This window comes from Apiospora hydei, assembly GCF_038363865.1.
Source record: "Apiospora hydei strain CBS 114990 chromosome Unknown utg000004l_segment0_segment0, whole genome shotgun sequence".
NCBI classification, from domain to species: domain Eukaryota; kingdom Fungi; phylum Ascomycota; class Sordariomycetes; order Amphisphaeriales; family Apiosporaceae; genus Apiospora; species Apiospora hydei.
Genome location: NW_027117363.1, coordinates 5,182,036 through 5,209,845, shown reverse-complemented (window position 1 = coordinate 5,209,845; position 27,810 = coordinate 5,182,036). Strand labels below are relative to the sequence as shown.

The window sequence follows — 27,810 nt, the reverse complement described above, 5'->3', positions numbered from 1 at the left end:
GTTCGATCTTTGACACCAATGAGCTCTCAGAGCTTTTGTATATGTTTTGTATTCATGACTCTCGGCTTAAATGTATAGAAGCCAAGCTGACTGGTAGTAGAGCAGCTACAAATATCTCATTTGAAGACAGTCATGATATCGTATTTTCCAGGGTATCTTCTTAACGTTCTTGTTGGCGCCAAAAAAAATCGTACATACATCGCAAGGAAACCGCCCTCAACGCGATGGTAAAATCGCAGGAGGGGGTGCTGAGGGAATGGTAGAATTATTCGAGGAGGAGCCGTCATATGCTGGTGGACTGGATGTTCGGGCATCCCCGGGCCCCCTTGGCTCAGGCGCAGCTTGGGCTCCTGTTGCTGATGGTGCCACGGATGCGGTTGGTGCTCCCATCTCGATGTGGTCTCCCTGTTGCAGACTCTTGGAATAGGCTGGTGGCGCTTCGCCCAGCTCGTTTAAACCTTCCTCTCGGCTGGCGACGCCGAGCCCGAACCTTCTTCGCCCCACGCCGCGAGGTGCATCCCCAGCACCGGCCCATTGCCAACGAGAGGCGCCTGCCGGACGCCTGTATCTGCTCGACCCCATCGATTCCAGATCTCGGTCGGGTGGGTTTGTGCCGAACGCCCTTAACATCTTGTTCCTCCTACGGTATCGCATGCAGGTCATCAGGACGGCGGCGATGGCTAGCACGACGATAGGGACCATGACCCAGGTGAATGGGTGAGCGCTATTGCCTCCGAACCCATCGTAATCCGAATCCTCATCTGAAGACATTTTGTCCAACTGCCCCTGGGTTTGCGGAGTCCGGTGCAAGTGTAAGTGACAATGGGTTGTACAGTTGACGATGGGAACCAGTTCCAGAATCGAGAAATTACGACAGTTGGCAGCAAAAGCCGAATGCGACTGTCAAACTAACCCAAGATCAGCTTGTTAGTGCTGGGATCCGGACGGTTTAGACCGTGATTGAAGTCCTAACTTACGAACAAGCAGTGCTTATCGCCGTGTCAGGGAGGGAGGTGGGTTGGTAACTGAATGCCTCTCGTAGGGCGTTGGCGAGACCAGCTCTTGACTTCAATCGCGTGCGACCACTCTCCTCGAATTGCCGGGCGCACAAGCTGGTGATGGGTCAAGGGCACACCAATGCTGAGAAGTCCAACACGGATCGACGTACGTGAAGTAAACAGGCAAGGGGAATGACGAGGGTATTAGACGATGGTAAGAGGTGGACAATCCGTCCGAAGTTGATGTGACGTGTGCGTAATTCGCAATATGGTAGAACGCGTACTGCCACAGCAACTGCTACTTATTTAGCGACCGACCAGCGACATGAGAGAAACCTACAGGCAGGCTACAACTAGGTCTTGGTTGGACAGGTAGGTTGGAGAGGCAAGTGGCTATTGAATGCAATAATCGTACCAGCGGTAGTAAGTAAGGTAAGTACATGTAGATGGGTAGGTAATCTCAGACTGGCCGAATTCAATTGAAGAGACATTTTAGAAGCGAGGGCGCCCATCCTGCACCGAGGAAGCCGAGCCTGCCATCGCGCAAGTCACCTTCGTCATTTTCCTATCAGGAAGGGTGTCAGGAAATCCAGTTTGTTTGACTTGAGTGGAAGGCCTGCCAGGCTGCGGGAGAGCGGCAGCTTCGCAAACTGCTCACCCTGGCATCCTCCCCACCAAACTGGCACCTTGGGGAGTCAACAGGTGGGTCTCGGCCTGTGGCTTGGAGGCTGTTCCATTCTTTCCGCCCATCCAGCATTCGTCGTCACCTGAATCCCCATGCAAGACACAGACACATGAAAACGAAGGCATCTGACAACGGGCATACGATCCTACGCAGTGCACAGCCCGGGCTACATACAATAGTCCGATCCTTAAGTACACCTCCGGCAGCGCACGCAGTCAGCCAGAAGGTTCGTTTCACTCGCCATGGTTCGAGCAGTCAGAGGTAGGTCAGGAGGATTGCTTAAACTCCGCGCTCCGTCCAGCGACCACAGCTTAATCCCGTCCAGGTGTGCTCGTCGAGTGCGACCCGGCCATCAAGTCCATCATCGTCAACATCAACAGCGAGAACAATGAGTACATTATTGAGGACTTGGATGACTCGCATCTGGTGGTGCAGGAGAACAAGGTGCAACAACTCAAGTATCTGCTCGACCAGGTCCGTCTTATGCGCCTCGCATCTGCTCTTTTTTTTTTTTTTGCTTTACCTGGCTGGCTAACATTACACAGCGTTTAAAGGATACGATCATGGAGCCCGAGAGGGACTCCGACTCGGATCGCGATGTCAAGGACTAGAGAATGAGGTCATGATGTATTGATTGATTGATTCCCGGATGGGATGGACGGCGTACTCGGTGCAACGGTTAAACGGCATTGGTGAAACTACTCAGGTCTCGACCTCCTTTCTAATGTGTATGCGTCTCTTCATCCCCCCAAGGCTTTTCTCCGTACGTTTTACAGTTTTGCAAATCGCGGCTTGGTCTTGTTCATCCCGGATAGCAGAGCAGATTTCACGTCTTCGGTTTGAAGCATCGCCGAGTTCCAGATGGCCGTGTAGCGCAGGCCTATCATAAATGTCAGCTTTGATTCAGGGACGATGGCGGGTTTTGATCCTTACTGTCAGCGACGGAATGGTCTCTTGCGTGGTTAATCAGCTCTTTGGTGCCCTGGACAGCAACCGGGCTCTTCGAGGCGACCAGCGAAGCCCAACTGACGGCCGCCGCAATGGATTCTGCCTTGCTGCCATATACGTGACTGACAAACCCCGCGGCGAGTGCCTCGTCGGCGCCAAATATCCGCGCGGATAGGGAAATGTCTTTGACCCAGGATATGTTCGATACCACCTTGGGTAGTCTGCTCAGAGTCCCAATGTCTGCAGCTATCCCGATATCGACTTCCTTGACCGCCAGCTTAGTGTCTTTAGAGCATATGCGTACATCGGCGCAGCAGGACATGTCAATGGCCAGGCCGAAGGAGATGCCGTGTAGGACGCAGATGACGGCTAACGACAACAGATTAGCTTCGGCACAGAGGCTTCAAAAAACCCGTGACACATACGTTTCTCGCATTTCTCTATACGGGTGATGCACTCTTGGAATTCATCTATGTGGTGCCTCATGGATGTCGCCGCTCTGGCTCCATCACCCTGGATGCCGGATAGCGCTCCGCCCTGGCTAGCGGCCTGCACATCTAACCCGGAGGTGAAGGCCCGGTCGCCAGCGCCGGAGAAAACAACCGCTCGAACATCGGGATCGTGCGACAGCCTATCGAATACCTTGGCGAGCTCGAGCCACATGTCCTCGATGAAGGCATTCAGCTTCTGTGGCCGGTTGATTTCCACATGGGCCACGTATTCGCTGGGAGAGGACACGTTAAAGTGTTTGAAATGAGAATAGGCCTGCATTGTGTTTGTGACCGAACGAAGCCTATCAATACGCGAGTTTCAGTGATTAGAGATGGTGGTGTATTCCTGTGATTACGGTCGGAATCTTGGGGTATGTCTACTTCTATGTCTGACACACCGGCTCGGTTGCAGTGGCTATGGATGGCTATTCGATGGATGGACCGAGGCAGAGCAGGGGTCCTGTAGTGTTCAATGTTCCATTTTATACAGAGTACGGAGTACATTAAGATAGTGGTATATCCTGTACAAAAGTTCCATCTGCCAAGCACGAACAGTTCGAGCTGTCGACGAATCGCCATCGCACTGGGCGACTTTTTAACCGATATGAGACCATGAGAATGGAGATATCAGAGGGCAGTAATTGCGTAACAGGAGCACGAAATATTGCATCTGATGTGTGTAGCACTGAACGCCCGGCAGTTGCTACATACTTCATACTCAAGTTGCACATGATGCGTACCTAGAATGTATTGGATTGGTCAGCCACAGCACACTAGCCACTGTCCGGGGTCATACTTTATCGTGCAGCAAGATCCACTTCTTATCGCCGCGCTAGCAGGTTCCTGGTGTAGAAGATGGGTCGATAGCAAAAAATCGGCAAATACTGACCCAATTGACCGACGGCCCAGTAAAAAATATTGAAGGGTCGAGATCCAAGAACTTCTTGTTGTCGCACGCTTCACAGTTCAAACAGCACGGCAATCCCAAGGCCGCAATTGACGATACCATGGCTGCTGAAGTCGCTCCTCTCCCGCAGCTGAAGCTGCCCTCTGGTCCGCTGCCTTTTACTGCCGAGCAGAGATACTGGAAGACTTTCAAGAACCAGCTGAACATTCCCTCGCCCACGCAATACCCTGTCACCCATATCACGTCCCCTTCCACGAACCTGAGCAATGCGTCCTCCTCGAATTGTGACTTGTTCGCCGTCACAACAGGCACCCGAGTGCAGCTGTATTCCATCCGAACGAGGAAGCTGGTCAAGACGATCACGAGGTTCGGTGACATTGCCCGGAGCGGAGATGTGCGACGCGATGGCAGGATCATGGTTGCTGGTGATGACCAGGGAAAGATACAAGTCTTCGATGTGAACTCGCGTGCCATTCTGAAGACATGGACCCAGCATAAGCAGCCCGTCTGGACGACAAAGTTCTCCCCGGCCGACTTGACAAGCCTTATGAGCACGAGCGATGACAAAACTGTTCGACTCTGGGATCTCCCTAGCCAAGACAGCACAACTTCGTTTGTGGGTCATACCGATTACGTGCGCAGTGGTGCCTTCATGCCAGGAACCATGTCCAACATGATTGTGACTGGTAGTTATGATACAACTGTAAGTGGAGGGGATGTTGTAGCTGGGGGCGTCGCCAATCTACAGTGTTCGCTAATTCAAGCTTGCAGGTCAAACTCTGGGACCCCCGTGCGCCGCGTGCTGCAGTCATGACCTTCAAGCATGCATCGCCCATCGAGGATGTCCTCCCTCTCACGACCGGGACTACGGTTCTGGCCGCCTGCGAAAACCAAATCTCGGTGCTTGATTTGGTCGCTGCCAAGCCCCTTCAGATGATCTCGAACCACCAGAAGACGGTTACTTCCCTCTCGCTGGCTTCGGGTGGCAGTCGTGTTGTTTCTGGTGGTCTCGACGGACATGTTAAGGTCTTTGAGACCACCGGTTGGAATGTTGTCGCCGGCGCAAAATACCCCTCGCCCATCTTGGCCGTGCGTGTCATCACATCAGGAGCCAACAATGACGACCGGCATCTTGCTGTGGGCATGCAGAATGGCCAGCTCTCGACCAAAACACGACTTACTGGCCCCGAGGCCGCAAAGACCAAGGAACGCGAGGCAGAGATGGCAGCTCTGCTTGCAGGAAATATTGCGCAACACGACAAGGTCAAGGCGAAGAGGAAGCGCATTGGCGCGGCCCAGGGTCGCTTGGACCTTCTAGGCGAAGGTGCCGATGTCGTGATCGCTGGCAACCCCGCGACGAAGAGCCGATCAACCAAGGAGACAGCTTGGCAAAAAGATCTCCGACGAGGCCATTTTGTATCAGCGCTCGACCGTGTCCTCGATACCAGGTCAAAACACTACGCGCCCCTTTCTGTACTCACTCTTCTTGTGGCTTTACGGCATCGCTCAGCGCTGCGTGAGGCCCTCGAAGGGCGGGACGAAGAGAGCGTTATGCCTGTCCTGGATTGGGTTCAGAAGCACATTGTTGACCCCCGCTACACGAGTGTCTGCACTGATGTGGCAACACACCTCCTGGACTTGTATGGCGAGTACGCTGGCGAAAGCAAGGAGTTGGGCGAGGGGTTTAAGACTCTATGCCGCAGAGTGAGCAAGGAAACCGGGACCGTACAGCTGACCACCGAGGTCCAAGGTATGCTGGAGATAGTGCTCGCGGGCGTATAAGGGGTGTAGGAGATGGATGGATGATGGTGTCGGGCTTCCGTTTTTTTCTGCATAGCGTCAGGCGTTTAGGTCTAGGAAAAGGATACTCAGAGTTTGCTGGATGTATGTAGCTGCGGCTGATCTAGATGTGTAAAAACAGCACTGATGTCTGCCTTCTTCAAGCTAATGCGGCCGTTTATCAAACTATACCACCCAGTTCCTCTTCCTGGCTTCCACTTGCCGATGCAAATGAGTTTGCAATGAATGCGACAGTCCCATCCACTCGATAGTCAATAATAATCCATACCCATGACCCGGATGAAAGGAAGTCCTTGCCCCTTCCCCGGTCGATGGAATCATACAACCGGTGTTGCATCCAACTTTTAGACCTGACTTCCCCGGCCACAAATCTATTTTCCATGTGCGGTAGGCTAGGCTTTCTCCATACATATCTTGAAGCGATCAAATGCCTGTCTTGCATAGGCACGAGCATGGTTCTCCGTCTCGGTGGTGGGCACCCCCTTTTCCTCCCTGCGGCCCAGCTCCAGCAACGCCTTGCGGATCTTCCTGAAGGCGTCCGTGAATATGTTCTCTTGCCAGAACAGCATCTTGCCGTTTCTCAACACGCGATCCAGCTCCCGGTTCAGTGTATCGCCTTGGCGGATGAGTACGGAGGACGGAGGCAGAGATGGGCGGGTATTGCCGTTCCTCGAGTGCGGTGGTGGCGGCGATCCCTTCCTGGATTGGTGCCGGCGTCGTTGTGTCGTCGTCTTCTTCTTCTTGTTGGGTTGGTTGACGACAGGCTTCATATTCTCCTTTCCATGCGTGTCGTTGCCGCCGGAAGGCTGCTTTGGGCGAGTACTTCTGCTGGCAGGCTTCGAGGGTAGTACATGTTGACAGCCGACGGTTTGCGCATTGCCAGTGGGCTTCCATGGTGGATTTTGCGAGACATCGCGGCAATGGACCATGCCAAGAGGCATATCCCGTGGTGCCTTAGGGAGCTCGGCTTCAGCCAACGCGGGCCCCTGGCACTTGGATGGTTTTGGGAAGCTCGGCATTGCTGCGAATGGTCGAGGCGCGCTGCAAGTATACTTGGACTTCGGGTCTGGTCAGGGACAAAATACGGGAGGCTACTCAGAACAAGTCATGCAATGCTTCCAATACTGGGCCTGCGAAGTTTGGCTGAGGAAGCTGATGTATGTTTGCGTAGGTAGAGTGCGGTCCTTTAGCAATCAAGGCGTCCAGACCGCTCGCCATTTCTGCTGGTATCATACTGTGGCCATCTTGGTCACAGGGAAGGAACGTTGTCTTGGGTTTCGTCAAACAACCAAGGCAGCCACGAAGGAGGTCTTTGTTGCAGGATGCAACGAGTTAAACAGGCACGCCTTTCATTTTAGAATCATAGACCGCCTTCCAGCGTAATTGTTTCATATTATTCGTATTCCCGCACTTCAGTAAAAGCTACTGTTAGCCTGGGGATTATCTGTCGCTATAAGAAAGGCCGGCCCAGTTACTCCTTTGCTATGCTGTACTGCTCAGTACAGGATCAAATTGAAGGCAGGTATGGCATAAAAACATCAAAATAAGGATCGGGGGAAACTGACAGTGGCTGTGCATCCCAGAATCCTCTAACACAGGCGTGATCATGAATGCAACTGTCGGGTAGGTGCCGGGCGTGCAGAAGACATAGGACAACGCAGTTTGCCGGCGGAACGCCACCCAACGGATTGATACGATGGTAGCATACGATCGGGTTGCCAGTGCATACCAGTGCCGAAAAGTGGTAGGGATATGGATGCCTATCGGGTCTCCGTCCTCCCCCTCTCCCACTTTGCAGCACATCCGAAGCAACCCTGCACGCCAGACAGAACCTCCCAGACAGTGCGACTGCCATGTGATGTAATCGCATGTTTGCTTGCTCGTTAGGTCCGGAGGGCGTATACAGAATACCCCCGCTGTCTCCACTATAGATAGGAATGTGGATGGACGGTATAGACAGGGGGGAGGAGGAGCGAACGATTGAATCGGCTCGTCTTGCATCTATCTGGCCAGGGCAAGCCGGGGTAATCTGCCAAGCCCCGATCCAATCCCCATGCCCGTCTCCGCCTACCTATCCAAAGTCGAGCTCAAGTGTGCCGACAGCTATTCGCCCCCCAACTTCCTTGACCATGGGGTGTGCAGAGGGGTCTCAGGACGGTATTCTCGGGATTGGGTCTCTGGGCTTTGAATGCGCCCAGCCCGGCCTGAAGCAGTCATCTCGAACCATCGGCCCCTATCTCCCGATACTCTATCAGGCCTCTGGCCGCATCCGCTCCGTCGGGGGTGATAAGAGTCCATATCCGTTGCTATCAACTCGACTGTCTGGCAGAGGCTGACATGCATAAGACATGCATGGGCTTGTGGGTGCACAAACTTGGAGATGTAAGATCCTTAAAAGGACTCGCCCCCCTAATGAGATGATACGAAACGTCGCTTTGTTGGTGCAACCCAAGTTTGCGTAGTTGCTACAAGTATCAACGCTTGGTACTAAATCGAGGAGTCGCCAAAACAGCACACTGGGTGAAAGGACAGTGGAGAGGATGGATTACAGGCTAGGAGTTGACGTCGGTGTAAGTGCACGAATGCCCCTGAGTTTGGACCGGTGCACCGCTGAAGAGTGTATAGGGAACGTTCACCGATGTCTGTGTGATTACGCCAGAAGGAGAGACCATTCGCGCCAAGACGGCTTCAACACCACAGGACCAGAGTATTGGTGTCAAGGATGGCATCGAGAAGGTCCGAAAGATTCTCAAGGCCAAGTACAACTGGGAGGGCGAGTTCTCTTACATACACCACGGTAGTACTGTTGGTAGGGCATACCACCCCACTACACCCCTGATCACGGCTGACCTGTGCAAAAGCCACAAACGCTATTCTCGAGTCAAAGGGGGTAAAAGCCGGGCTCATCGTGACAGCGGGATTCAAAGAGGTCCTCACAAATCGACGATCCCAGATCCCAGGAGGACTTGGCGGATGGATCAGCTTCGTGCCCCCAGAACCGGTAGTTCCTCTGGAGCGAACCGTCCAGTGTACCGGCAGGATCTCGGCCACTGGCGAGGTCGCCATTCCTCTCGATGAGGCAGCTCTCCGTGAAGACCTGGCCGACCTGAAGCGCCAACAGCCTGAAGCCATCACCATCAGCCTACTCAACTCATACGTAAATGACGAGCACGAAAGGGCCGTGGTGAAGATCGTTCGTGAGGAGTTCGGTCCCGAAATCGAGATCATCTGCTCCGCTGACGTATTGCCCGAGGCCGGTGAGTATGAGCGGACGGTCACAGCCGCTGCCAACGCCGTCGTTAAGCCGATCGTGAAGAGATATATGGATGGTTTACAGAAACTACTGCTTCCTGACAGCAAGACCATCCGTATATTGAAGAGCGATGGCGCGCTGACTAGTCTTTCGCAAGCTGGCGAGCTCCCAGTGAATCTGCTGATGTCAGGTCCTGCTGGTGGTGTTCAGGGAGTTGTGGATGTGATCTCTAAACAAACACCCTACAGAAATCTCATTACCCTCGATGTAAGTGGCCTTGTCATGATGATCTATACAGAATTGACAAAGATCTGGTGCGGAGCTAACGATGGGGACAGATGGGTGGTACTTCAACCGATGTCGCGCTAATCGTCGATGGCAAGCCCGCGTTGCGAAGAGAGACTGTGGTAGACAAGCTGACCGTCAGGGCTCCCTCGGTTGATGTACGGACCGTAGGCGCCGGGGGTGGCTCCATCGCGCGGTTTACCGATCTCACCGCCAGCATGCGAGTTGGCCCCGAGAGCGCCGGGGCCAGCCCCGGACCGGCTTGCTACAAGAAAGGGGGACAATGCCGACCGTGACAGATGCCAATCTGGCACTTGGCTATCTGCCAGACAAGTTGCTGGGCGGCGATTTCCAGCTGGATGTACAAGCAGCAGTGACGGCAGTTAAATCTGTGGCTGACCAGATGGGCATCTCGGTAGAGGAAACTGCCAGTGGCATCCTCGACCTGGTGAACGAGACCATGTACGGAGCACTGCGTCAGGTCTCGGTCGAGCAAGGCTACGATCCGAGAGATTTCGCGTTGGTCGCGTTCGGGGGCGCCGGGCCACTCCACGCCTGTGCCATTGGCAAGCTCCTGGGTTCGTGGCCAGTCATCGTGCCGCAAGCCCCGGGTGTCTTGTGTGCGCAAGGCGACGCAACCACCAAGCTGTCCGAGGCCAAGTCCGTCTCCTACATCAAGACGTTATCCAGCGTCTCCCTGGACGAGCTCAAGTCAATTTTGCAGAACCTGGAGAAGCATTGCACAGATACCATGACCACAGCACTCGAAGGCTCCTCGGAAAAGAAGATCAGCGTCACCTACGATGCTGACATCCGATACCACGGCCAGGCCCTCGACATCACCGTTTCCTTCACCCCGAAGAGCTTGCCAAGGGCAAAGAAGAGCTCTTCAAGCTGCTGGCTGAGAAATTTAATGCAATACATGAGCTGCAGTTCGGCTTCTCCATGGAGGACCTGGAGTTTGAGCTGGTGCGATTGGGCGTCACTGCCACCGACGCTTCCTCGCCGGTAGAATTCGCCGCCATGTCTTCCGAGACCGATGGCCTGCCAAGCTCCGTGGCCGAGACCGCCGTGGTCCACAAGAAGACGATCACGGTGGAGGGAAGGCAGGTCGAGGCCACCTTCTACGACCGAGCGCAGCTCAATACGGCGGGCCTGCGACTGGACGGACCGTGTGTCGTTTCGGAGATGGACTCGAACACCCTGATCCTCCCTGGCTTCTACGGCGAGATTGACCAGATTGGCAACATCCTAATCAGGCCGGTCGATGAGTCCACCCTCGCCAAGACCAAGGACTTCACCAAGGAGTCCGCGAGGGAGGAAGTAGCCAAATCGCCTCTAATCCCCACATTGGTCGGCTCTGCGCTACAGGCAGTTCGCATCGAGATGGATACTCTCGTCCTCCGATGCTCGATGTCGCCCGGCATCCGGGAGCAGCAAGACGAGTTCAACGTTGTTACTAATGAAAAGGGGCAAATGCTGGTGAGAATATTAAAGACTTGCGGCCGTGTCTTTTTTCTTCTGTGCGCTAATGCTCGTGATTGCAGGTTGGCCAGTTCGGATCTTTCATCGGCCGTGAGTACATAATCTATGAGGTCGATACGTTTTGTATGGGGCTTACTGACAATCGCTATTGCAGAATTCCTTCGTGGTTGGGAAAAGGTCGGCGGCACGATCAACGAAGGAGACATCTTCATCACCAACGATCCTTACTCGACTGAAGGGGCCATCAGCCATCTGAACGACGTGATCATTCTACTCCCCATATACCACAAGCACGAGATCGTTGGTTGGGCAGCAAACTTCGGCCATCTTTCGTACGTTCTGGCGACCCTTTTCCCTGGGCACAGCTAACATAGTGTTCTAGCGATGTCGGTGGCAAGGTGCCCGGTAGCATGTGTGTTTCTTCATCGACAATCTTTGAGGACGGTGTTCAGATTCCCATCTGCAAACTTTATAAGCGACGCGTCTACAACGCCGATATCATGGATATTCTATGCCGAAACTCACGAATGCCGGATTGGTACCGCTCTGACATAGCGGCCTTGGTCTCCTCCTGCAAAACGGCCGGCGCTCGCGTCTGTGAGTTGGTTGAGCGGTTTGGCCTTGAGTGAGTACCCCTACCTTCTGCCGACGAAGACCGGATGGCGCATACTAACGAGGTGTACAGGATATACCAAGCTTCGTGCGAAGAGCTGCTGAAGCGCAACCAAATGGCCGTGTCCAAGCTGATCGAAACCCAGTTCGGCGACGAGGAAGCTGTTTTCACCGACTTCATCGACGATGGCGGCAATGGCGAGCTGGGACCCTTTGCTATCAAGTGCAAGATGACCAAGAAGGACAACAAGCTGAAGTTCGACTTTGACGGCACCAGTGCCCAGAGCAACACGGCCATCAACTTCTACGTCTCGCCGACCATGTTCAAGATGTTTGTGGGCTACTACCTCCTTGCCGTCTTCGATCCCCATTGCGTGGTAAACGAAGGCCTGTACGACTTCATCGAGGTGGACTTCCCGGAGGGCTCTATCCTGCGCCCAGTTCGCCCCGCGGCCTTGAGCTGCCGAACGCATTTGCTTGGTCGCATCATGGACGTCATCCAGGCCCTGATGGGCCAACACAACAAGGCGTACCGCGCCGCTGCCGGCTTCAGCGACTCGCCGCACTTCTTCTACTCCGGCTTCAAGCCGGATGGCAGCTATTTCCAGCTGTACTCTATTGCATTCGGCGGGGTGCCTGCGCGTCCCCTTGGCGACGGCCCCGACATGCATTGTCTCTTCCCTTCCATCAAGTCTGTCCCCAACGAGAGCACCGAGCTTGCTTTCCCGCTTTTAATCGAAGCGAACGAGTCTCTTGCAGACAGTGGCGGTGCTGGTTTCTACCGAGGGTGTGTTTACCCCCCTCCCTTTTTACCCTTCCACACGTTGTTTGAGCGGCTTGCTAATCTCTCTTCGGTGCTTTAGTGGCAATGCTCATAGGACTCGATACCGATTCCTGAGTAGGGGTGAGTTTTCACTACACGACGATCGCTGGCTCACCTACCCCTGGGGCATCGATGGCGGCCAACCCGGCCAGCGTTCCAAGAAGGTCCTCTACCGGTACTCCCAGTCCGCGAACCCAGAAGCGGTGTACCTCCACAGCAAGTGCGACTACATGCGCGTAGACCCGGGCGACGTCCTCGAGCACATCACCTGGGGCGGCGGCGGTCTGGGCGACCCCTTCACGCGACCCGCCGAGAAGGTCGCGCTCGAGGTCCACCAGAAGCTGGTCACGCACGAGGGGGCCAGGAAGAACTACGGCGTCGTCGTCGATCCGGTGACCTACGAGGTGCTGACCGCAGAGACCGAGTCGCTCCGCGCCGAGCTCAAGGCGAAGCACGTGGAATACCCCAGCATCTACAACCGTGGCGGGACGCTGGAGGAGCTGAGAGCCAGGTTTCTGGAAGAGACTGGCCTGCCTGCTCCGAAGGCGCAGTGGTCGGAAGAGCCGTATGGCCCCCACGCCAACCTCCCATATGTAAAGGAGTGGTTCAAGATCAGGAAAGCAGAGGGTGATTTCAAGGTCGAGTAGGTAGTATACTGGCGCACAATTTATGAGGGAGCCAACACCTCTCTGTTAGGAAACGACTATGTTCGTACGTGTCGGTGATTCTGAGTTGTTGTGGGCAAATTAAAGGAAGTCGAAAAAACAAAAGTATATACGAGCTACCCCTGCTTGACGACCCTCTGATGTCCCCCAACGTCAAATAGGGGTAGCCCGTATATTTTTCGGGGGCTTATCGTACTACTTAACAACAGCGGAGAATGTGGTGTGCGAACGAGATCTGTGGTAATTTACGGACCGAATGGACGCTATTGCTACGTTTCAAATAGTCCGTGAAAGGTGCAAGCAACTGCCTACTCTTGCAAATCGAACTCGTCGATTACACTCTTTGGCTTGACGAACTTCCCAAGAGGTTTGTAAGTCAAATGGTCCATGCCAAACCCCTTGGGGCCTCCGATTTCGATGCCTCGCTCCGTCGTCCACTTCTCACTCGCCGTGATCCCCAGCACAATCACGAGGAGGCCGTACCTATACTCGGGCGTCCCGATGGCCTCGCCGCTTTGCGCATCGATGACGGTAATGAGATCCGGCGCAACCCCGAGGACCTCTCCTTCCACATCGGCGCTCTCGCCCCCGACTCTGGACCTCGTGAACCTGATGGCCGCGATGTTCTCGTTCTTGAATGGGATCTTGATCAGGCCTTCGAACATCTGAGAGCTTCGCGCAGAAGGGGCGGCGCCCGCACCCGCGCCCTCGACCTCTTCGGCGACGTCGGCGCCCTCGATGATGCACTCGCCGTAGACGTGGCCCGTCCGCAGCGTGCGCTCGACGCCGACAATCTTGCCCTTGAACAGCACCTGGCCGGCTCCGGGCCCGCCGCACTCCTCGAGGATGGTCTCGGCCACGTTGTCAACGCGGCTCATGGCGCGCGCTTTTGCCACGGCCCGGCCGATGCGCCAGGACTGGCTGATGGTGTGCTCGACGGCCCAGCGCCGGCACTCGGCGCCGGTGACGGGCGGGTCCGCCATGGCGATGGCCGAGCCCATCTGGCTCAGGGCGGCGCGGATGATGCGCTCGACGTGCATGTCGGACTTGGCCTCGGGCATGACGATGGTGTTGCCATTGCCGTCCGTCACCGCGATGGGCGACCAGATGGGGACCGCTCGTTGAAGACGACGGGGGTAGTCTGCCATTTCGTGGGCAGGGCGCGTCCCATCCAGTCGCCGTCGACGGCGGGGAGGTCCATGCCGCCGGGGCCGCTGGCGCCCAAGACCATGCTCTGCAGGCCGTTGCCGCCGCCGATCTCGACCGAGATCATGTGAGTGGCGCGCCGGTCGGGGCACACCTTGTAGAGCGCCTCCTGCGCCTGCAGCATGGCATCGCCCTCGAGCTTCTCGATGCCCACCGTCGGCGAGCCCGCGCCGCCGCCGCACCCGACCTGCGCGTCGTCGGGCAGGTCGTCCGGGCTGACGACGCGGACCACGGCGCCGTCGCGGATCATCTGGCGCAGCCGCACCATGTGCGCGTAGGGGCTGCCGCCGCCGCCGGTGCCGAGGATGTAGCAGCCGGTGGCGATCCACTCGACGTCTGTTTCGCTGACGTACCAGACCCGATTCCTCACGTGCGGCCGGTATGTAGAGATGTCGACTTCCTTCTTTTCTGCCGTCCTGTCGCTAGTTGGTCTGGTCGACTTCTCGTACTCGTCCATGTTGTTGTCCATCTCGCTGATTTGTTCCTCCACTGCTTGCATGCTGCCAAGATGAGCTCGTGCAAAATCGCAATCACCCGCGGCTCGGACTATGAAACGAGTTTTTTGTTCGATGTACTTCTCCTAATTAGTGTCATATCTTCGAAAAGGAGTTATGGGTTTTGTTGTACATACCTGGAGCGGGAAGCTCTCTTTTTCCACGACTTTGACCGTCGACCGCAGTGCCCCGGCATCCACGGTTCTCTCGATAGCGTCGCTGCAGATCTCATCGAGTAGCTGTTCCGCAGTCTTGGACTCCGTAGACTTGACGGTGTCAACCACAGCACTGACCCGGGCCATGGCGGCCCCAACGGCGTTGGCGACTTCGGCGTACTTGGGCTTCATCACCCGACTTGCCCCTTTTAGTTGGTCTGGTGCAATAATGGCACCACCGCCCACCAATAACACTGGTAAGTCATCGGGCGAAGTTTTCATCTTGTCGATGATCTTCTCGAGTTTGTGTGTTACAATTGCTTTGAACTGTGAAATTTCCGTCTCGGTTACTGCCCCCTCTGCCAACCCCCTTTGCCCAAGTTCGAGACTAGGATCAGCAACTGCTGTACAGTCGGTCGCTGTGAGAGTTTTGCCGCCAAAAACGAGCGCTTCTTCTGTCAGTTTGTAGCCGACGCTGTCGGGTCCTACAGTCATGCTGCCGTTGTGTCGAACGATAGATCCACCACCGAGCCCGATGCTTTTGATGTCCGGGCAGGAGAAGTTCATCCGCACGCCAGCCAGGTCACTGTAAGCTGCCTGCTGCCGCGGAAAGCCATTGGCTAGTAGTAATCCAACGTCTGTAGTCGTACCGCCGATATCCACCACCATGATATTCTCATCTAGTTCCCCTTGGACCAAGAAAGCTGCGCCTCTCATACTGTTTGTCGGCCCACTGGAGAATGTCCGGATAGGTAGCTTCGATGCCATTTCCCCTGATAGGATACTGCCATCGTTCTGAGTGATGAAGACTGGGCATTTCAGCCCCAACGCCCTGACTGGTTCTTGGAAGGATCTGATGGTCCTTCTTGCTATATCCACAGTTAGCATACCACAAATGTGCTGGAAACTTAACGGCATACGTATAACAGAATCAGATGAAACATACCGAAAGAAAGGATTGACGCATTCAGAATGGCCGCGTTCTCGCGCTCGATGAAGCCCAAGTTTGCCACCTGCTTAGACAGCACCACATCGCAACCTGGGATCTCCGCTTGCACAATCTCCGCCGCCCGCTCCTCCTGGCGCTCGACAGTGTCGATGGGGCTGAAGACGCCGCCGACGACGACGCTGCGGATCCCGCACTCGCGGATGACGGCGCACTGGGCGCAGATCTCGGCGGGGTCGATGTCGGCGATGAGGTGGCCGTCGACCTCGAGCCCGCCCTGGAGGCGCGCGTGGTAGCCCAGGACGAGGTCGCGCATGTCGGCGGGCCAGTCGATGCAAGGGGTCGCATGCTTGGCGAAGGGCCCGCAGAGGCGGAGCACGGCGACCTTGGAGAGGCGGGCCGGGTCGCGCTCCACGACGGCGTTGACGAAGTGGGTGGTGCCGATGGAGACGCTGGCGACCTGCTCGGGCCGGACGGGCGGCTGGGCCCGCGCGAACAGGGCGGCGAGGGCGTGGGCGATGCCGCGGCCCGGGTTGGCGGTCGTGGGCGCTTTGTGGGAGGCGAGGATGCCCTTGTCGGGCTCGGAGGCGCGTGCCGGATCCAGGATGACGCCATCCGTGTTGGTGCCGCCCACGTCTACTCCGATCCGCAGAGTCTTGGTCGCGGTCATGGCTGTGTTTGCAGAGTTGGGGTCTTCTCAGATGGCCCACAGCCGACGGCTCCAGCGAGATAGTGATGCGAGGAACGAAAATATAAGATCGTGCTACCCCCGGGTGGTTGTCCTAAGAATAGCCATGTCGGACATATCGGGTAACAGGTTGCGTGCGTTGCGTCGGGACCGAACCAACGCCGATGCCGGAACCGTGTGGGACCCTTGAAACCGGATCTGATAAGATAATCTTTGCATATCGGCCAGTACACTAACCAAGTCCAATGACATCAGAGGGGTGACTGAACCCCATCTGGGGCTCTGAAGCCGTGATGCCCTTCCCCGTTCTATCAATCTTCTTCGAATCGGGCGATTAAGCTGCTATGAGATCGAGAGCGCGGGAGTTAGCGGCCAGCACTGGAGATAAGAAACATCATGCGATGGGACGGCGGCCGGCAAACACGGCAAACAGGCCGTCAGCGCCACCGATCTTGCGGGGTTTGATGGTTTTGTTCGCGATTAGACTTCCATCGTCCCTCGCAACCTGCATACCAAATCCCCCTCAATGGTCCTCAAGGTGGTGCGCGTGACTGGTCCCAAGATGCAAAGGCCGTGGTTATTCCCGAGTCCTTCTCGAAGGCTTCCCGAGCCCTTCCAGTCGGATCTGGCTGGGTTCGAGGCTACATAAGTTGCCGTTGTTGGACGTTCTAGAAGGCTTTCTAGAAGGCTTGTCTTCCTTCCAACGAGACCAATAGCTTCCTTCAACAGGTACATTGCCGATCACGCTATAATTCATGGCGACGAGACCATCACCACCGTTTGTAACCGTCACAATCAAACAGTTACTTCGGACAGCCCCCTCTACCTTCTTCCACCATGAAGCGCAAGCAACTGAGCTTTCCTATTCTCCGCTTCGCCGCCGCCGCGTTTGTCGCTGCATCAACTACTGTCCATGCAGGTACGGCCGCATCTGATGGCGGAGTAGAGGCGCCCAACAACAACACCGGAGTCGCCAACCCATCCACGCAAAAGAATGCGGTGCCTGTCACTTCAGTTATACCCAAGAACATGTCATCGCCAGTTCAACCCGATTCCTCTCCTCGCACTCTAGAGGACCAGAGCTCTCAGCCGCGTGATCGCCGTCCTGAGGTGAGCCAAGGGGCACACGCCGAGTCGGAACCGGAGGAGTCAGAGGACGACGGCTTGTGGGAAAATGAGTCCGGCATCGTCTATGGCGGCTTCGGGTGGAAACACGACAAGCGAGGAGGCGAAGGCGGCGGCGGCGGCGGCGGAGGCTCCCGCGGTTCCGGTGGTTATGGAGGTCCCGGCGGTATCGTCGTCTTGCCGCCTCCTTTTCTACACGGGGGGCACTATCCCAAGACAAGCGGCGGAGCGAGCCGTCCCCGTCCGTTTGGATTCCTCCGCGGCTAAACCCTCACATGCATCTCCTGAGTAAGTAGCGCTTTCGGACAAAGGCCAAGACAAGGGACCTTCTGACACAGTACTCCTCATGCAGGATCATTCATCATCAGCTACTATGCATGTTTGCTCAGATGGTTTGAGAAACGTTTGGGATCAGGGAGGCTCAGTGAGCTTGGAAATAGGAACGGCAATTGGCAAACTCCTTCGTCTGATGTACAACCAACAATCGCCAGAGCATAATTATTCGTCATATAACATTATATTCTATCTCTATTCGCGCACGATCCCTTCAATGTAGTCAAGAACCCCATGGGAGTTGTTCTTGAGGTCTGGGTAGTTTTCGAGCGTCAGAAGCGTCTCGATCTCCGCCGCGGTAGGAACGGGCTTGCGCTCGTACGTCGTCTCGCCGTCGCTGATGGAATGCGGAATGAAGCAGGACCCATTCGCCGTGATCTTGCGCGTATCCTCGCGGATGCCCATGCCGGCCGGCTCGCCGTCCACGAACCACAGGCCCAGCACGGGGTAGTAAGTAGTGGGGGATGCACCGCCATCTTGTCCATCCCTCTCCTCCTCCTCCTCCTCCTCCTCCCCCTTCGGCAGCCCCGCCTCGTCGTCGTCCCGGAACGCAGGCAGAACCGCGAGCTCCTGCCGCACGTAGCCCTCCTTGCCGTACTACCCCGTCTGCGTGTCGTCGAGGACCTGCCCGTCGAGGTGCAGCGTTACGTCAGCGCCCTCGCGCGCGAGCAGCGGCTTCCGCGCGTACCGCGTGAGCGACGCCGGCGCCTCCGCCTCAAAGTACGTGGGCAGCAGCCACCGGGACCGCGGGTCGTCCTTGAAGAGCTGCCAGAGCACCGCGAAGAGCCCCTTGTTGCTCCAGAGCATCTTGTAGGGGGCTCGATCCAGACGGTCCCGCCCGTGTAGGCGTTGCCGCCCCCTGGCGGCAGCAGCAGCACGTCGCCGTCACAATCGCCAACGTGCTCCATGTCGCGGAAGCACGCCGCGCCGAACGGCTGCTCCACCATCCACTCCCACGGGTACAGCTTGAAGCAAACGTCGATGTGGCGGCCCTTGTGGTCGTAGAAGCGCCCGTTGTCCCGGGACCGGCCGATCTGGTCCATGAAGACGGGCGGTGGGCGCCGCCGCCGCCGAGGGCTTCGGCCTCGATGAGCGTCAGGTTGCGCCGCCAGGCCGCGACGAGCCGCTCCGTCAGCGAGTTGAACTGGTCCCGGCCGTGGCCCGTCTGCTCCAGCCACTGCCACTGGATGGTGGCGGCCTCGACCAGCGACGTCGGCGTGTCGGCGTTGAACTCGTAGAACTTGGGCGCCCGCAGGCGCGGGTCCGGGTGGTCCAGCCCCCGAAGCACACGTCGAAGCGGCCGTAGACGCTGCCCCACGCCGGCTCACGCACCCACGACCGGGCGATCTGCTGGAGGCAGAAGGCGGGGATGGCCATCTTGTCCGTAATCGTGTCCGGGTGCGCCACCAGGTAGTCGGCCGCCTCGCAGCACATGGCGAAGACGTCCTGGCCCGCCGTCTCGAGCAGCGCGATCTCGTCGCTGGTGAAGGAGTAGTACCGGTTGTCGGGCCAGTAGGGGTCGTCTCCCCCTTCTGACGATGGCTCATAGCTGTAGACCAGGCCCTGGCTCTGCACAAGGCGAGTCGCGTTGGGTCTCTTGTCAATCTTGATGCGGCGCATGTTGTTGTTTCCATCCACTTCACATCGAGCAGGTTACTTTACTGGGTTCAGGCCTTTTGCCATTTCTCTCTTTTTTCAATCTCTTGTTGCTGCTATTTTATGTCTACGGCAACTACATACCTAGCTACGTAGGTTCCTGGAAAATACCCAACCGCCAAAGTCTACTCGTCCGGTGGGTGGATAGGCAGAGTACGTAAAGTATATAACTCAATCTAGCTCCTGGAGATGGATGGTTCACCCAGAGTTTCCAATCAGAATATTCTCCATCGCCCTCACGTCTTGTACTGAGGAGCCTTGTCGACTAACCAGGTTGCCCGACTCCATGAAGAATGCATAACAAACAGTATTACGAGACGAGTCGGCACATTGTGGTCCCGGTCCCTGAATGCACAATCACACAAGCTTTGATTCAAACTGGTGTCACCTCGTGGCAGCCTCTTGGGGGAACAGCGGTCAATGAACGGAGAACTCGGCTGGCTTCAAGAAACGCGCCTCGTATGAACAGGCGTCATGTCATTCTAGTGAACCCTTTCCAGGCTGTCGTGCGTGTGGCTGCAACGCCTCCTGCCAATAACGTTAGCGCTTTGGAGGCTTCACACCCTCCTTACCAAGAATCCAGCTGAAAAGACCGCTTCCAGGTGCACGTCCAAGTCAAGGCTCAGCCGGCCTAGCCCGGGCGCTGAACTATTCAATGACGTACTTATCATTGGGTCATCTGCCCTCGGCTCTACTTGACAGACATTACTTGCGTAAACAGACAAGCCGCTATCTCCTTCCTCGTGTATCGAGGCAGCTCGGGCAAAGCGGGCGCCACCAGTCGTGATAGCGATTTGTTGTTACAGGCCCATGCCAGATTAAGAATAGTACTTTTCGTTTTAATCCCATCTCTCTTTTTGATTCCCGATCATGTTCGAACCGAGCCGCGAAGAGGAGGTTTAGCCGAATTTTCTCGGCTGGTAGGTGTCACGGCGGCGGAGGCGGAGGCGGAGGCGCGAATGGCGGCGCTGATAACCCCTATTCATCGAGAAACAGTAACGTCTGCTGACACGTGGGAACAGCCCATGTGTCGCTGCCTAGGCTCTTCTGAATGCCATTTGTCATCTTTCCTTACTTGCTTGGGTCGAAGCCTGAATCTTTGGGAAATGTGACACGATTTCAGGCTAGAAATGGTGGCGATCGACATGGCCTGATCCGCGTGCTCTACCGTCGAGTTATCACTTCACTATCGATCCCGACCTGAGAAGCTAGACAATGCCACGTGGGACTCGTAACGGTTGACTGGCTGGAACGCCCCTATCCGGATTATTCAGCTTGCCATGGCGTGTCTTTGGGGATGTTCTAGAAGGACGCCTTGATCGAACCGTTGATAGAACAAGTGGCTTCGCACATGTGTATACATACACATCAGTCAGCGGAGCAGGGATGGGATGAGAAAGGGGTTGGTTGAACGTGGGGAGAAGTCGCTCCGGGCTGGCTGAAAACCGCACATCATGAACCACGAGTGTAATAGTATCATGATTGTATTTCTTATCAGTGCCACTCGAATCAAGTTTGTTCGTTCAGGTCAGTCTGGCTCGTTCTCCGACGCCCTCTCAATGGCCTGACTCGGCCGCCACCCAACAAGCCTCATCCCGCGCGCAAAGGAGCGAGAGAGGAAACAGAGCCGGAATGGGAGGAACGTTGCCTTCGCGATCGCCTATTCAATTGTATGGAGCTACGAACAGGCGACTGACGCTGTTTGTCTCGGGGCATTTGTAAAGTTTGTCCGAATTGTCCGTCATCTCTGATAACCCCTTTTCTGATTACGCGATCAATGTCTTGAAGGGGGGTGCCATGTCACGCGAGCAGGACCCGATGTTCGCGATGCAGGAGGACGTCAACATTGTCTGTGCGGGCTAACCTGACGAACTCTTTCCGTCGCTACTTTTCTTCTTCTCCTCCCTTGCGTGTTTCGGCATACACAGCACGCCGGGAGCGAGGGAGGCAGGCGATGAGATGTCGTCGGATAAAGGCTAAAACCCCAGCTTGGGCTTTGCTTCAGCGGGGCGGACATTACCGGTGGGAGGGAAACCGCGTGCAGTAGTGGCGACCCCTGGAGGCCCAATCAGGGTCTTGTGCGACCAACTGCAGAGCAACAAGCGAAAGCCGTCGATCGGTAAGGCCCGTCATATGTGACGAAACCGGAAACGAGACCCTCCCCCGGTGAGACGTCCTTCGTGGAATACTCTCTCTCTTGGGAAAAAGCCTCCGTGCCATGTGCACACGTGTGTGTGTGTCCGGGTAGGGGCTTTACCATACGCAAGGGCAGCTTGCCAAGCCGATGTACCGTGATTGCAGAATAAGAGCCAGTCAGTCCGCCCAGACACTTTTTTCTTCTTCTCCCCTCGACCGGTTGGCGTCGCTGGGCCCTGCAGCCACCCGGGCGACCATTGCCAAGTAGAATTTAGGCTCAGGTGTGTATGGTGGTGCGAGCAGATGGGCAGCAAGGGGAAAAGGGTACATTCGCAATTCACATCGTCCTTCACCCCCTTTCCGTAGCCGTCTCGGTCGCCATGCACGCTAGGATCACGCCGGATCCCCCAGCCGGGCTGCCGTACGCGGCGAAAAATGTGATGAGTCGCAGCATCTGCAAGTCAACAGGTTGATGAGCAGCAAGCTGCATGCAGATCCAGCGGCCCCTGCCTGCCTTCCCGCTGCTGGCATCGGCGATACGACATACATCGGACGAGTTCGTCGCTCTATAGAACGTGCTGTGTAGTATACAAGAACCCAGGTTGGGGGGTGGGCGATGATGATTGCTACCCGCTAGCAGGACGGGCAGTCCCAAAGTATCACATGCCTCGATGAGGACTTGACCTCTGTTTGCTTGGCACGTTTGTTTGCTGGCCCGGTACGACTAGAAGCCTTCTAGCGGTCCGTATAGAAGAAATTCTTCTGTGATACCGTGCCATGGATCAAGGGTCCATCTGCCTGCTTTTCCCATGGGCCGTCCTTGTTGTCACACCCAATAACCACGTTGTGAGCAGCAGCGCTTTCGGGGCTGACGAGCAGAGCGCCTTGAGAGGCTTGTTCAGGTAAAGCTTCTGACCGCCGTTGCTTCATTCTGCACAGGTGCATCTGACAATATTGTGGCTTACCGGCACCCGAGATGGAGGAAGATGATGCTCCCTCCCTTCTTTCGACTGCGGACTGGGGTACGTACCCTCTTGTAGGAATGGATTGGCAGCTAACCCCCCGTCGGATCATCATGGAATTGGGTTGTTGTCGAGTACAGCTTACGAGTTGAGCGAGAGAGCGACTCGGAGTAAAGCTCCTAGGACGGAAGGGGGTCAACCTGATCAAACGCACCGCATCGTAATCGAGCCGCGTCGTCTACTATATAAAGGTCGAGCTCTCCCTGTGGTTTTCATGATGGCATCTCCCCAGCATCCTCACGAATAGCACCACTGAGCACCCAGAGAGTTACCCTTCCACATCCAGTCTTCCAATCCAATCTATCAAGAACCCTCCAGAAGCTTGCATACCAAGCCACTGCCGCTGTGCTTCCCAAACCACGTTTACGACTATCCGTTTGTCAAGATGGCCAATCAATCCTCAAGCAAGCCCTCCTCGAGCAACAAGGACAAGAGTAAGTGTTCATCAGTAACCTCAACACTCCGCACGTTTCCATTGCTAATGTTGCCCGCGGGGAAAAGAGCACCCAAAGCCTCAAACGGGCTCGTACGATAGCACCAACGCTTGGATATACGAGCAGTCTACCGGAGGTCCCTGGGACGGCGTCGATACGGTGAATGCCGCTCAATGGGTCGCCCCCGGCCACGGCTCCTACCAGCACTCTGCCTCCCTAGATCCGTCCAATGGCTCACGCAAGGACACAAAGAAAAAGCATCACAAGTCGGGCGGAAAGAAATAAGGGGGATTCCTCCATGCCCAACGCTCTTTAAGGGCGATAGGGGAGCAGCACGGTAGCCGTGTTCCTCATGGTGGTAGTCAAGTTCTGGTTTGGTAGCAGCTCAAGTTGAATACGGATGTCTTTTGGTGTCTCCTTCTACGGGCTTAGAAACTTTGGAAGTACACGGATCGGGTTGGTCGTTTCACGGATGCTGTATTTTTATCTCAAGATTCCTATTTCCTAGCTGGTTAGAACTTATATACTACGGCGCCACTCTTTTCATCCTACTGTCCAAACAGACGATTTGTGGTGTAACATGACGCTCATCTAAACGCGTGCCTGGATCAGAGAGAGAGAGAAAGAAAATCCAAGTCGGCTCTTGGGAATCAACCCCGGCTACCCAAGAGTGTCGACAACCAGCGGCTGGGCTCGAAGAACAACAGGCAGGACGAGGCAGATAGTCTGGCTCTCACGAGGAGACTCTGAAACGCCATACCGAAAGCTGACAGCGACTGGCACTCAAGCTGGGTCAAGCCATCATTGGAGACACACCGAAGTGCCGGCTAGCCCAAGGTACCCATGAAATAAAGCCACCAAGTTTGGGGGTTCACAACCTGCTTGTATGCCTCTGATTCCCCAATAGGACCCTGGCGGGCGGGCTGTATCACCTTGAGAATCTGCTCTGGAGGGTGGGACACAGGTGTTACTGCATCTTCGACGGTTAGTCAACCATAGGCTGCTGGGTGCTTGCTGACGAATTCCCTCCCAAGAAGCAGCCTATGAATGGAACGTGTTCTTGGCTACTACCTCGGCTTCCAACTAGACGTTACCAGTTTCGGCTTTTGGCGTTCACGCCCGCCAGGTAAGCATAATCTCGTCATTGCCTAATCTGTTTGATGTGCTACCTGCCCCTACGAAGGGACATGGGCTCTTAAGGTAACGTTCAGAGAATGCAGGTCCAACGACCAAAGAAACCCGGGATTCGGGTGACGCAACCATTTATTAACCTTGGACCCAAGATGGTGTTACGTTCTCTAGCAGTTCCTGCATGAAATGCAATCGTACGTGAGCATGCTGATATATCGGAAACGATGAGGCCCCCTGGCGATCTTGGACACTTGCTCAAAACAACTCAGCTGACCAACGAGAGAAGCTTTTAGTACCATGGTCTAGGTGACATACCGGGGCTGGAGATGGTGATAACTGCTCAAATCCCAGGTCTGAGCATGCATCAAAACAAGGATTGCTTGGTTCACAGAGCGAAGGCACCGTGGAACAGACTCTGTGGTGCTGAGAGATGACGCCGGTGACAAGAAAGTGCCTGTTGGCTTTCCACAGCCGTGGGGTGGGAAGGGGACAGAGTCAGCCGCTGTAAGACACCCCAAGCTACACAGAGTGCCACGGCTTGGTTGCTCGATGACGATTTTCACCTCGTCGCTCGCGGCACTACGAATGAGAACCCAGCGGCCAGGTCGTGGACAGGCTGCAAAGGCTGACTCCCGAGACCAGCGGCAGCCATTCCAACAGCTCTCGCGGTTGCACACCGGTGGTAGATAGGAAATGTGGTTGCCGACTGCAAGCATCAATCCCCGGCCACGACGGACACTGCCAGCTCTCCTGGGAAATAGTCTCGTGTTATCCTGTCGAGGGGATGACTCGGGGCTGCGCGGTCGACCGAGCAGCATGTCGACCTTGTCCATGGAGATACAGTCCCCTTTACCTCCTAACCTTGCCCTTCACCGAATTCGTGTTTCGGCATTCGCGGCATTCCATATGGTATGAGGGCGTGAAGTTCTTCATGGTGAGACTGGGATGAAGACGCTATCCTTTTTGGACTCCCACCGGACATCAAGGTGACTGCGACTAGGACATCTCGAAGTTGACACCAAAGTCGAGCCGCAGGGTGGCGGGTTCACGTGACCTGTATATCAAATAAAAGATGCCCAAGAATACTTGTGTATCCATATTTCCTGTCCGTCATCGTTTACGGATGTGAACGGAAGAAGACAAGGAGTGAGCTGACAGTTGCCCGCCAGCCGTTGCGCTTTTGTGGGGGCAGCTGCCGGTACAAACGGTTCGGCCTGTCAAAAGGAAGAAAAAAGAAGAAGAAAAAATAAGGGAAGGGAATGCAGGACGATCGAGAGTGACTTGATTCCATGGCGGGCTGGTGCGAGCTGAGCTGAGGTTATTTCAGGAAACACGACAGGTGGAATGGTGAGAGTGGAATTGGGCAAAGAAGGCTAGGCCTAGCAGCCTAGGGCGGGCGTCGGCGCGCCAGTCAGTCTCCACGGAGCCACATCCACACCCATAATCCATCATTTTAAATTCATCGTGCATGAACCCTGTCCACCCTGGAGTTTTTTTTTTGGAGTTCCTCTCTGGAGTCTGCTGGAGTCTCTCTGGAAGCAGTCTCTCTCTCGCTCGCTCACTCGTAGTCCCGTGTAAGAGGGGTGACTGCTGTTGGCCTCACAAGAACCAACATGTACTTACATGACCTATTATAGCTACATAGAAGCAGCATCAGATTGACGGTGCCCGCCTAGGGGAAGCTAAGAGACGGGATTGTTTGCATGACGTCAAATGCCCAAGACACGCGTACTGGAAATGAGGATGCCCAGCAGCAGCCCAGGATTCGATGTTGCGATTCATGTTGTTTTGACTTTTGTTTCCTGGCTGGGCTGGTGGTTTGCGCAAGGTTGTACGTGTCCAGGCAGGACCGGGGTAAATGTAGTATTGTCTGGAGGTATTGAACGTAACGTATAAAGAGATCGATACAGGGGAGCGGAGGGGCCTGCCTGACATGATGCAGAACTCACTCGGGCTTGGCAAGTCCATTTCGCTCACCATGACAGATGTGCACTCTCACAACACAACAGCACGCCTACGCAGTGGAGAGCACTCGATCATGCCTGTCTCGTGGGTTGTAAGTGCTGATGTGGCTGGCTGGTTGGCAGCAATGGAATTGAGTTGGATTGAACTGAGTTGAGTTGGATTGAATTGAATCCGTCAAATTTGGTCTTGACAGCCGCCCGGGAAGGGGAAGGACGGGCCTGCCTGGCGTGGCTACATCCTTACTACTCGGCGTGCCAGTGCTAGCATCCTAGCATCCTAGCATTCTAGTTTTCTAGTTTTCTAGTTTTCATGGGAGGGGGAAAAGCAAAGCATGGGTCGAGTGAGGAAAGGAACCTTCTTGATCCGGCGACTATGGTGTCGCTGTTATCACATCATGTAAGCTGACTCTGCTCACTACTGGCCGGTAGAGATACAGGACGAGCAGCGAGCAGATTGTCGCAGGCCCCCAAAGATCGATTTATTGAAGACTGACGACTGGGGTTTTTGGGTCTCTGGCTGTCTGGGCCTCTGGGCCTCTGGGTCCCTGGGCTAGCGGGCGAAAAGTCGACTGCTTGAACCATATCCACAAGTACCCGATGGCGCGAATCGAGGCTATGCCCAGAGAGGCAAGATATGCTGCTGCGGTCTTTTTGCAGTCGTCGAAACCCTTGTCTGAGTCACCAGTCAGCTTGGCTCCCAGCCAAAGCCCAGCTGAGCCATCGTCGCATGGGAAGCTTCACCCCCATTCATCCACGCACCACGGCACCCACGGCACTGCGGCACCCCCTTCCACCTCTCTTCCAAGGCCCCCAAGCAGCCAAGGCCCCCAAGGCCCCAAGGTCCCAAGGCCACCAAGCCCGTTTGCCCATTTCCCACCCACAATCCTGTGGCTCTCTCCCCAGTCAGTACAGCAGTCAGCAGTGCCAGACCCTTTCCCGTCCAGGCCGGTTGGAATTCCATCCCGTCCCCAAATCCAAACACCCATCTTCTCCCGACTATTTCTTTCCCACTCTTCCGACAAGAAAGAGGACACCAACCAAAGCACAACCCACGCTCGTTAACCTTCTCCCATCGCATCGCATCATTGGCCGACCCAAACTGCGCCCAGCTAACAGGACCTCGTCCCAAGTCCTAGCCGTACCTTGTAATCCGTACCGTACATACTTTCCCAGCCCCTGTGGTTACAGGCTAGCCATTCGAGTATCTTCTTTGCAACCTCGACGCGACATTTCGATTCCCCGGCGTCGCTTATTGCGATATCATCTTTCCAAGGCAAATATCGAACCCTGGCCCTTATTCCGCCTTTTTTTAATCGGCTCGGCGAACAACAATACATCTCGAATTAGGAAGTGGCCGGGATAGGCCAATCCTTTGTTGCGGGCGGTAGTGGTGACAATCACGCCCCACGAATTCCCCAGTCGCCCGACCGCGGTCGCCAACCCTCCAAGTGCTTTCGTCGTATCGCTTCATCCGCTTTCTCTCTTAACTCTGCCGATCTTTTTTATTCCCGATATCATTACTATCATTACCTCGAGTCCTCCTCGATAGTATCGAGTCCATAATCAAG

The 27,810-nt window shown here is 55.6% G+C and overlaps 12 protein-coding genes across 12 annotated transcripts; 5 read left to right on the top strand and 7 right to left on the bottom strand.

The window, feature by feature from the left end:
* Positions 1 to 216: 216 nt before the first annotated feature.
* Positions 217 to 771, bottom strand: PG997_004161 (uncharacterized protein; the record flags this gene model as incomplete). Its single annotated transcript, XM_066808476.1, has 1 exon — positions 217 to 771. One exon carries the CDS (start codon positions 769 to 771, stop codon positions 217 to 219), a length of 555 nt encoding a protein of 184 aa, XP_066672094.1.
* Positions 772 to 1,925: 1,154 nt separating this feature from the next.
* On the top strand, positions 1,926 to 2,294 carry PG997_004160 (uncharacterized protein; the record flags this gene model as incomplete). The annotated part of the gene is made up of 3 exons (XM_066808475.1): positions 1,926 to 1,944; positions 2,009 to 2,157; positions 2,229 to 2,294. The coding sequence occupies 3 exons, from the start codon at positions 1,926 to 1,928 to the stop codon at positions 2,292 to 2,294; spliced, it is 234 nt and encodes a 77-aa protein (XP_066672093.1).
* Positions 2,295 to 2,453: 159 nt separating this feature from the next.
* Positions 2,454 to 3,402, bottom strand: PG997_004159 (uncharacterized protein; the record flags this gene model as incomplete). The annotated part of the gene is made up of 3 exons (XM_066808474.1): positions 2,454 to 2,563; positions 2,617 to 3,000; positions 3,057 to 3,402. The coding sequence occupies 3 exons, from the start codon at positions 3,400 to 3,402 to the stop codon at positions 2,454 to 2,456; spliced, it is 840 nt and encodes a 279-aa protein (XP_066672092.1).
* Positions 3,403 to 4,129: 727 nt separating this feature from the next.
* PG997_004158 (uncharacterized protein) lies at positions 4,130 to 5,811 on the top strand (the record flags this gene model as incomplete). The annotated part of the gene is made up of 2 exons (XM_066808473.1): positions 4,130 to 4,732; positions 4,801 to 5,811. 2 exons carry the CDS (start codon positions 4,130 to 4,132, stop codon positions 5,809 to 5,811), a joined length of 1,614 nt encoding a protein of 537 aa, XP_066672091.1.
* Positions 5,812 to 6,221: 410 nt separating this feature from the next.
* PG997_004157 (uncharacterized protein) lies at positions 6,222 to 6,848 on the bottom strand (the record flags this gene model as incomplete). The annotated part of the gene is made up of 1 exon (XM_066808472.1): positions 6,222 to 6,848. One exon carries the CDS (start codon positions 6,846 to 6,848, stop codon positions 6,222 to 6,224), a length of 627 nt encoding a protein of 208 aa, XP_066672090.1.
* Positions 6,849 to 8,369: 1,521 nt separating this feature from the next.
* PG997_004156 (uncharacterized protein) lies at positions 8,370 to 12,934 on the top strand (the record flags this gene model as incomplete). Its single annotated transcript, XM_066808471.1, has 11 exons — positions 8,370 to 8,399; positions 8,455 to 8,638; positions 8,691 to 9,349; positions 9,421 to 9,525; positions 9,585 to 10,211; positions 10,295 to 10,849; positions 10,915 to 10,942; positions 11,007 to 11,184; positions 11,235 to 11,477; positions 11,538 to 12,251; positions 12,328 to 12,934. The coding sequence occupies 11 exons, from the start codon at positions 8,370 to 8,372 to the stop codon at positions 12,932 to 12,934; spliced, it is 3,930 nt and encodes a 1,309-aa protein (XP_066672089.1).
* A 326-nt stretch (positions 12,935 to 13,260) lies between these two features.
* On the bottom strand, positions 13,261 to 14,013 carry PG997_004155 (uncharacterized protein; the record flags this gene model as incomplete). The annotated part of the gene is made up of 1 exon (XM_066808470.1): positions 13,261 to 14,013. One exon carries the CDS (start codon positions 14,011 to 14,013, stop codon positions 13,261 to 13,263), a length of 753 nt encoding a protein of 250 aa, XP_066672088.1.
* Positions 14,014 to 14,039: 26 nt separating this feature from the next.
* On the bottom strand, positions 14,040 to 16,423 carry PG997_004154 (uncharacterized protein; the record flags this gene model as incomplete). Its single annotated transcript, XM_066808469.1, has 3 exons — positions 14,040 to 14,738; positions 14,790 to 15,676; positions 15,754 to 16,423. The coding sequence occupies 3 exons, from the start codon at positions 16,421 to 16,423 to the stop codon at positions 14,040 to 14,042; spliced, it is 2,256 nt and encodes a 751-aa protein (XP_066672087.1).
* An 855-nt stretch (positions 16,424 to 17,278) lies between these two features.
* PG997_004153 (uncharacterized protein) lies at positions 17,279 to 17,833 on the top strand (the record flags this gene model as incomplete). Its single annotated transcript, XM_066808468.1, has 1 exon — positions 17,279 to 17,833. The coding sequence occupies one exon, from the start codon at positions 17,279 to 17,281 to the stop codon at positions 17,831 to 17,833; it is 555 nt and encodes a 184-aa protein (XP_066672086.1).
* A 261-nt stretch (positions 17,834 to 18,094) lies between these two features.
* PG997_004152 (glutathionylspermidine synthase) lies at positions 18,095 to 19,519 on the bottom strand (the record flags this gene model as incomplete). Its single annotated transcript, XM_066808467.1, has 5 exons — positions 18,095 to 18,496; positions 18,524 to 18,706; positions 18,730 to 18,933; positions 18,960 to 19,139; positions 19,190 to 19,519. 5 exons carry the CDS (start codon positions 19,517 to 19,519, stop codon positions 18,095 to 18,097), a joined length of 1,299 nt encoding a protein of 432 aa, XP_066672085.1.
* A 3,579-nt stretch (positions 19,520 to 23,098) lies between these two features.
* PG997_004151 (uncharacterized protein) lies at positions 23,099 to 23,432 on the top strand (the record flags this gene model as incomplete). Its single annotated transcript, XM_066808466.1, has 2 exons — positions 23,099 to 23,147; positions 23,215 to 23,432. The coding sequence occupies 2 exons, from the start codon at positions 23,099 to 23,101 to the stop codon at positions 23,430 to 23,432; spliced, it is 267 nt and encodes an 88-aa protein (XP_066672084.1).
* Positions 23,433 to 24,580: 1,148 nt separating this feature from the next.
* Positions 24,581 to 25,111, bottom strand: PG997_004150 (uncharacterized protein; the record flags this gene model as incomplete). The annotated part of the gene is made up of 1 exon (XM_066808465.1): positions 24,581 to 25,111. The coding sequence occupies one exon, from the start codon at positions 25,109 to 25,111 to the stop codon at positions 24,581 to 24,583; it is 531 nt and encodes a 176-aa protein (XP_066672083.1).
* Positions 25,112 to 27,810: the final 2,699 nt, after the last annotated feature.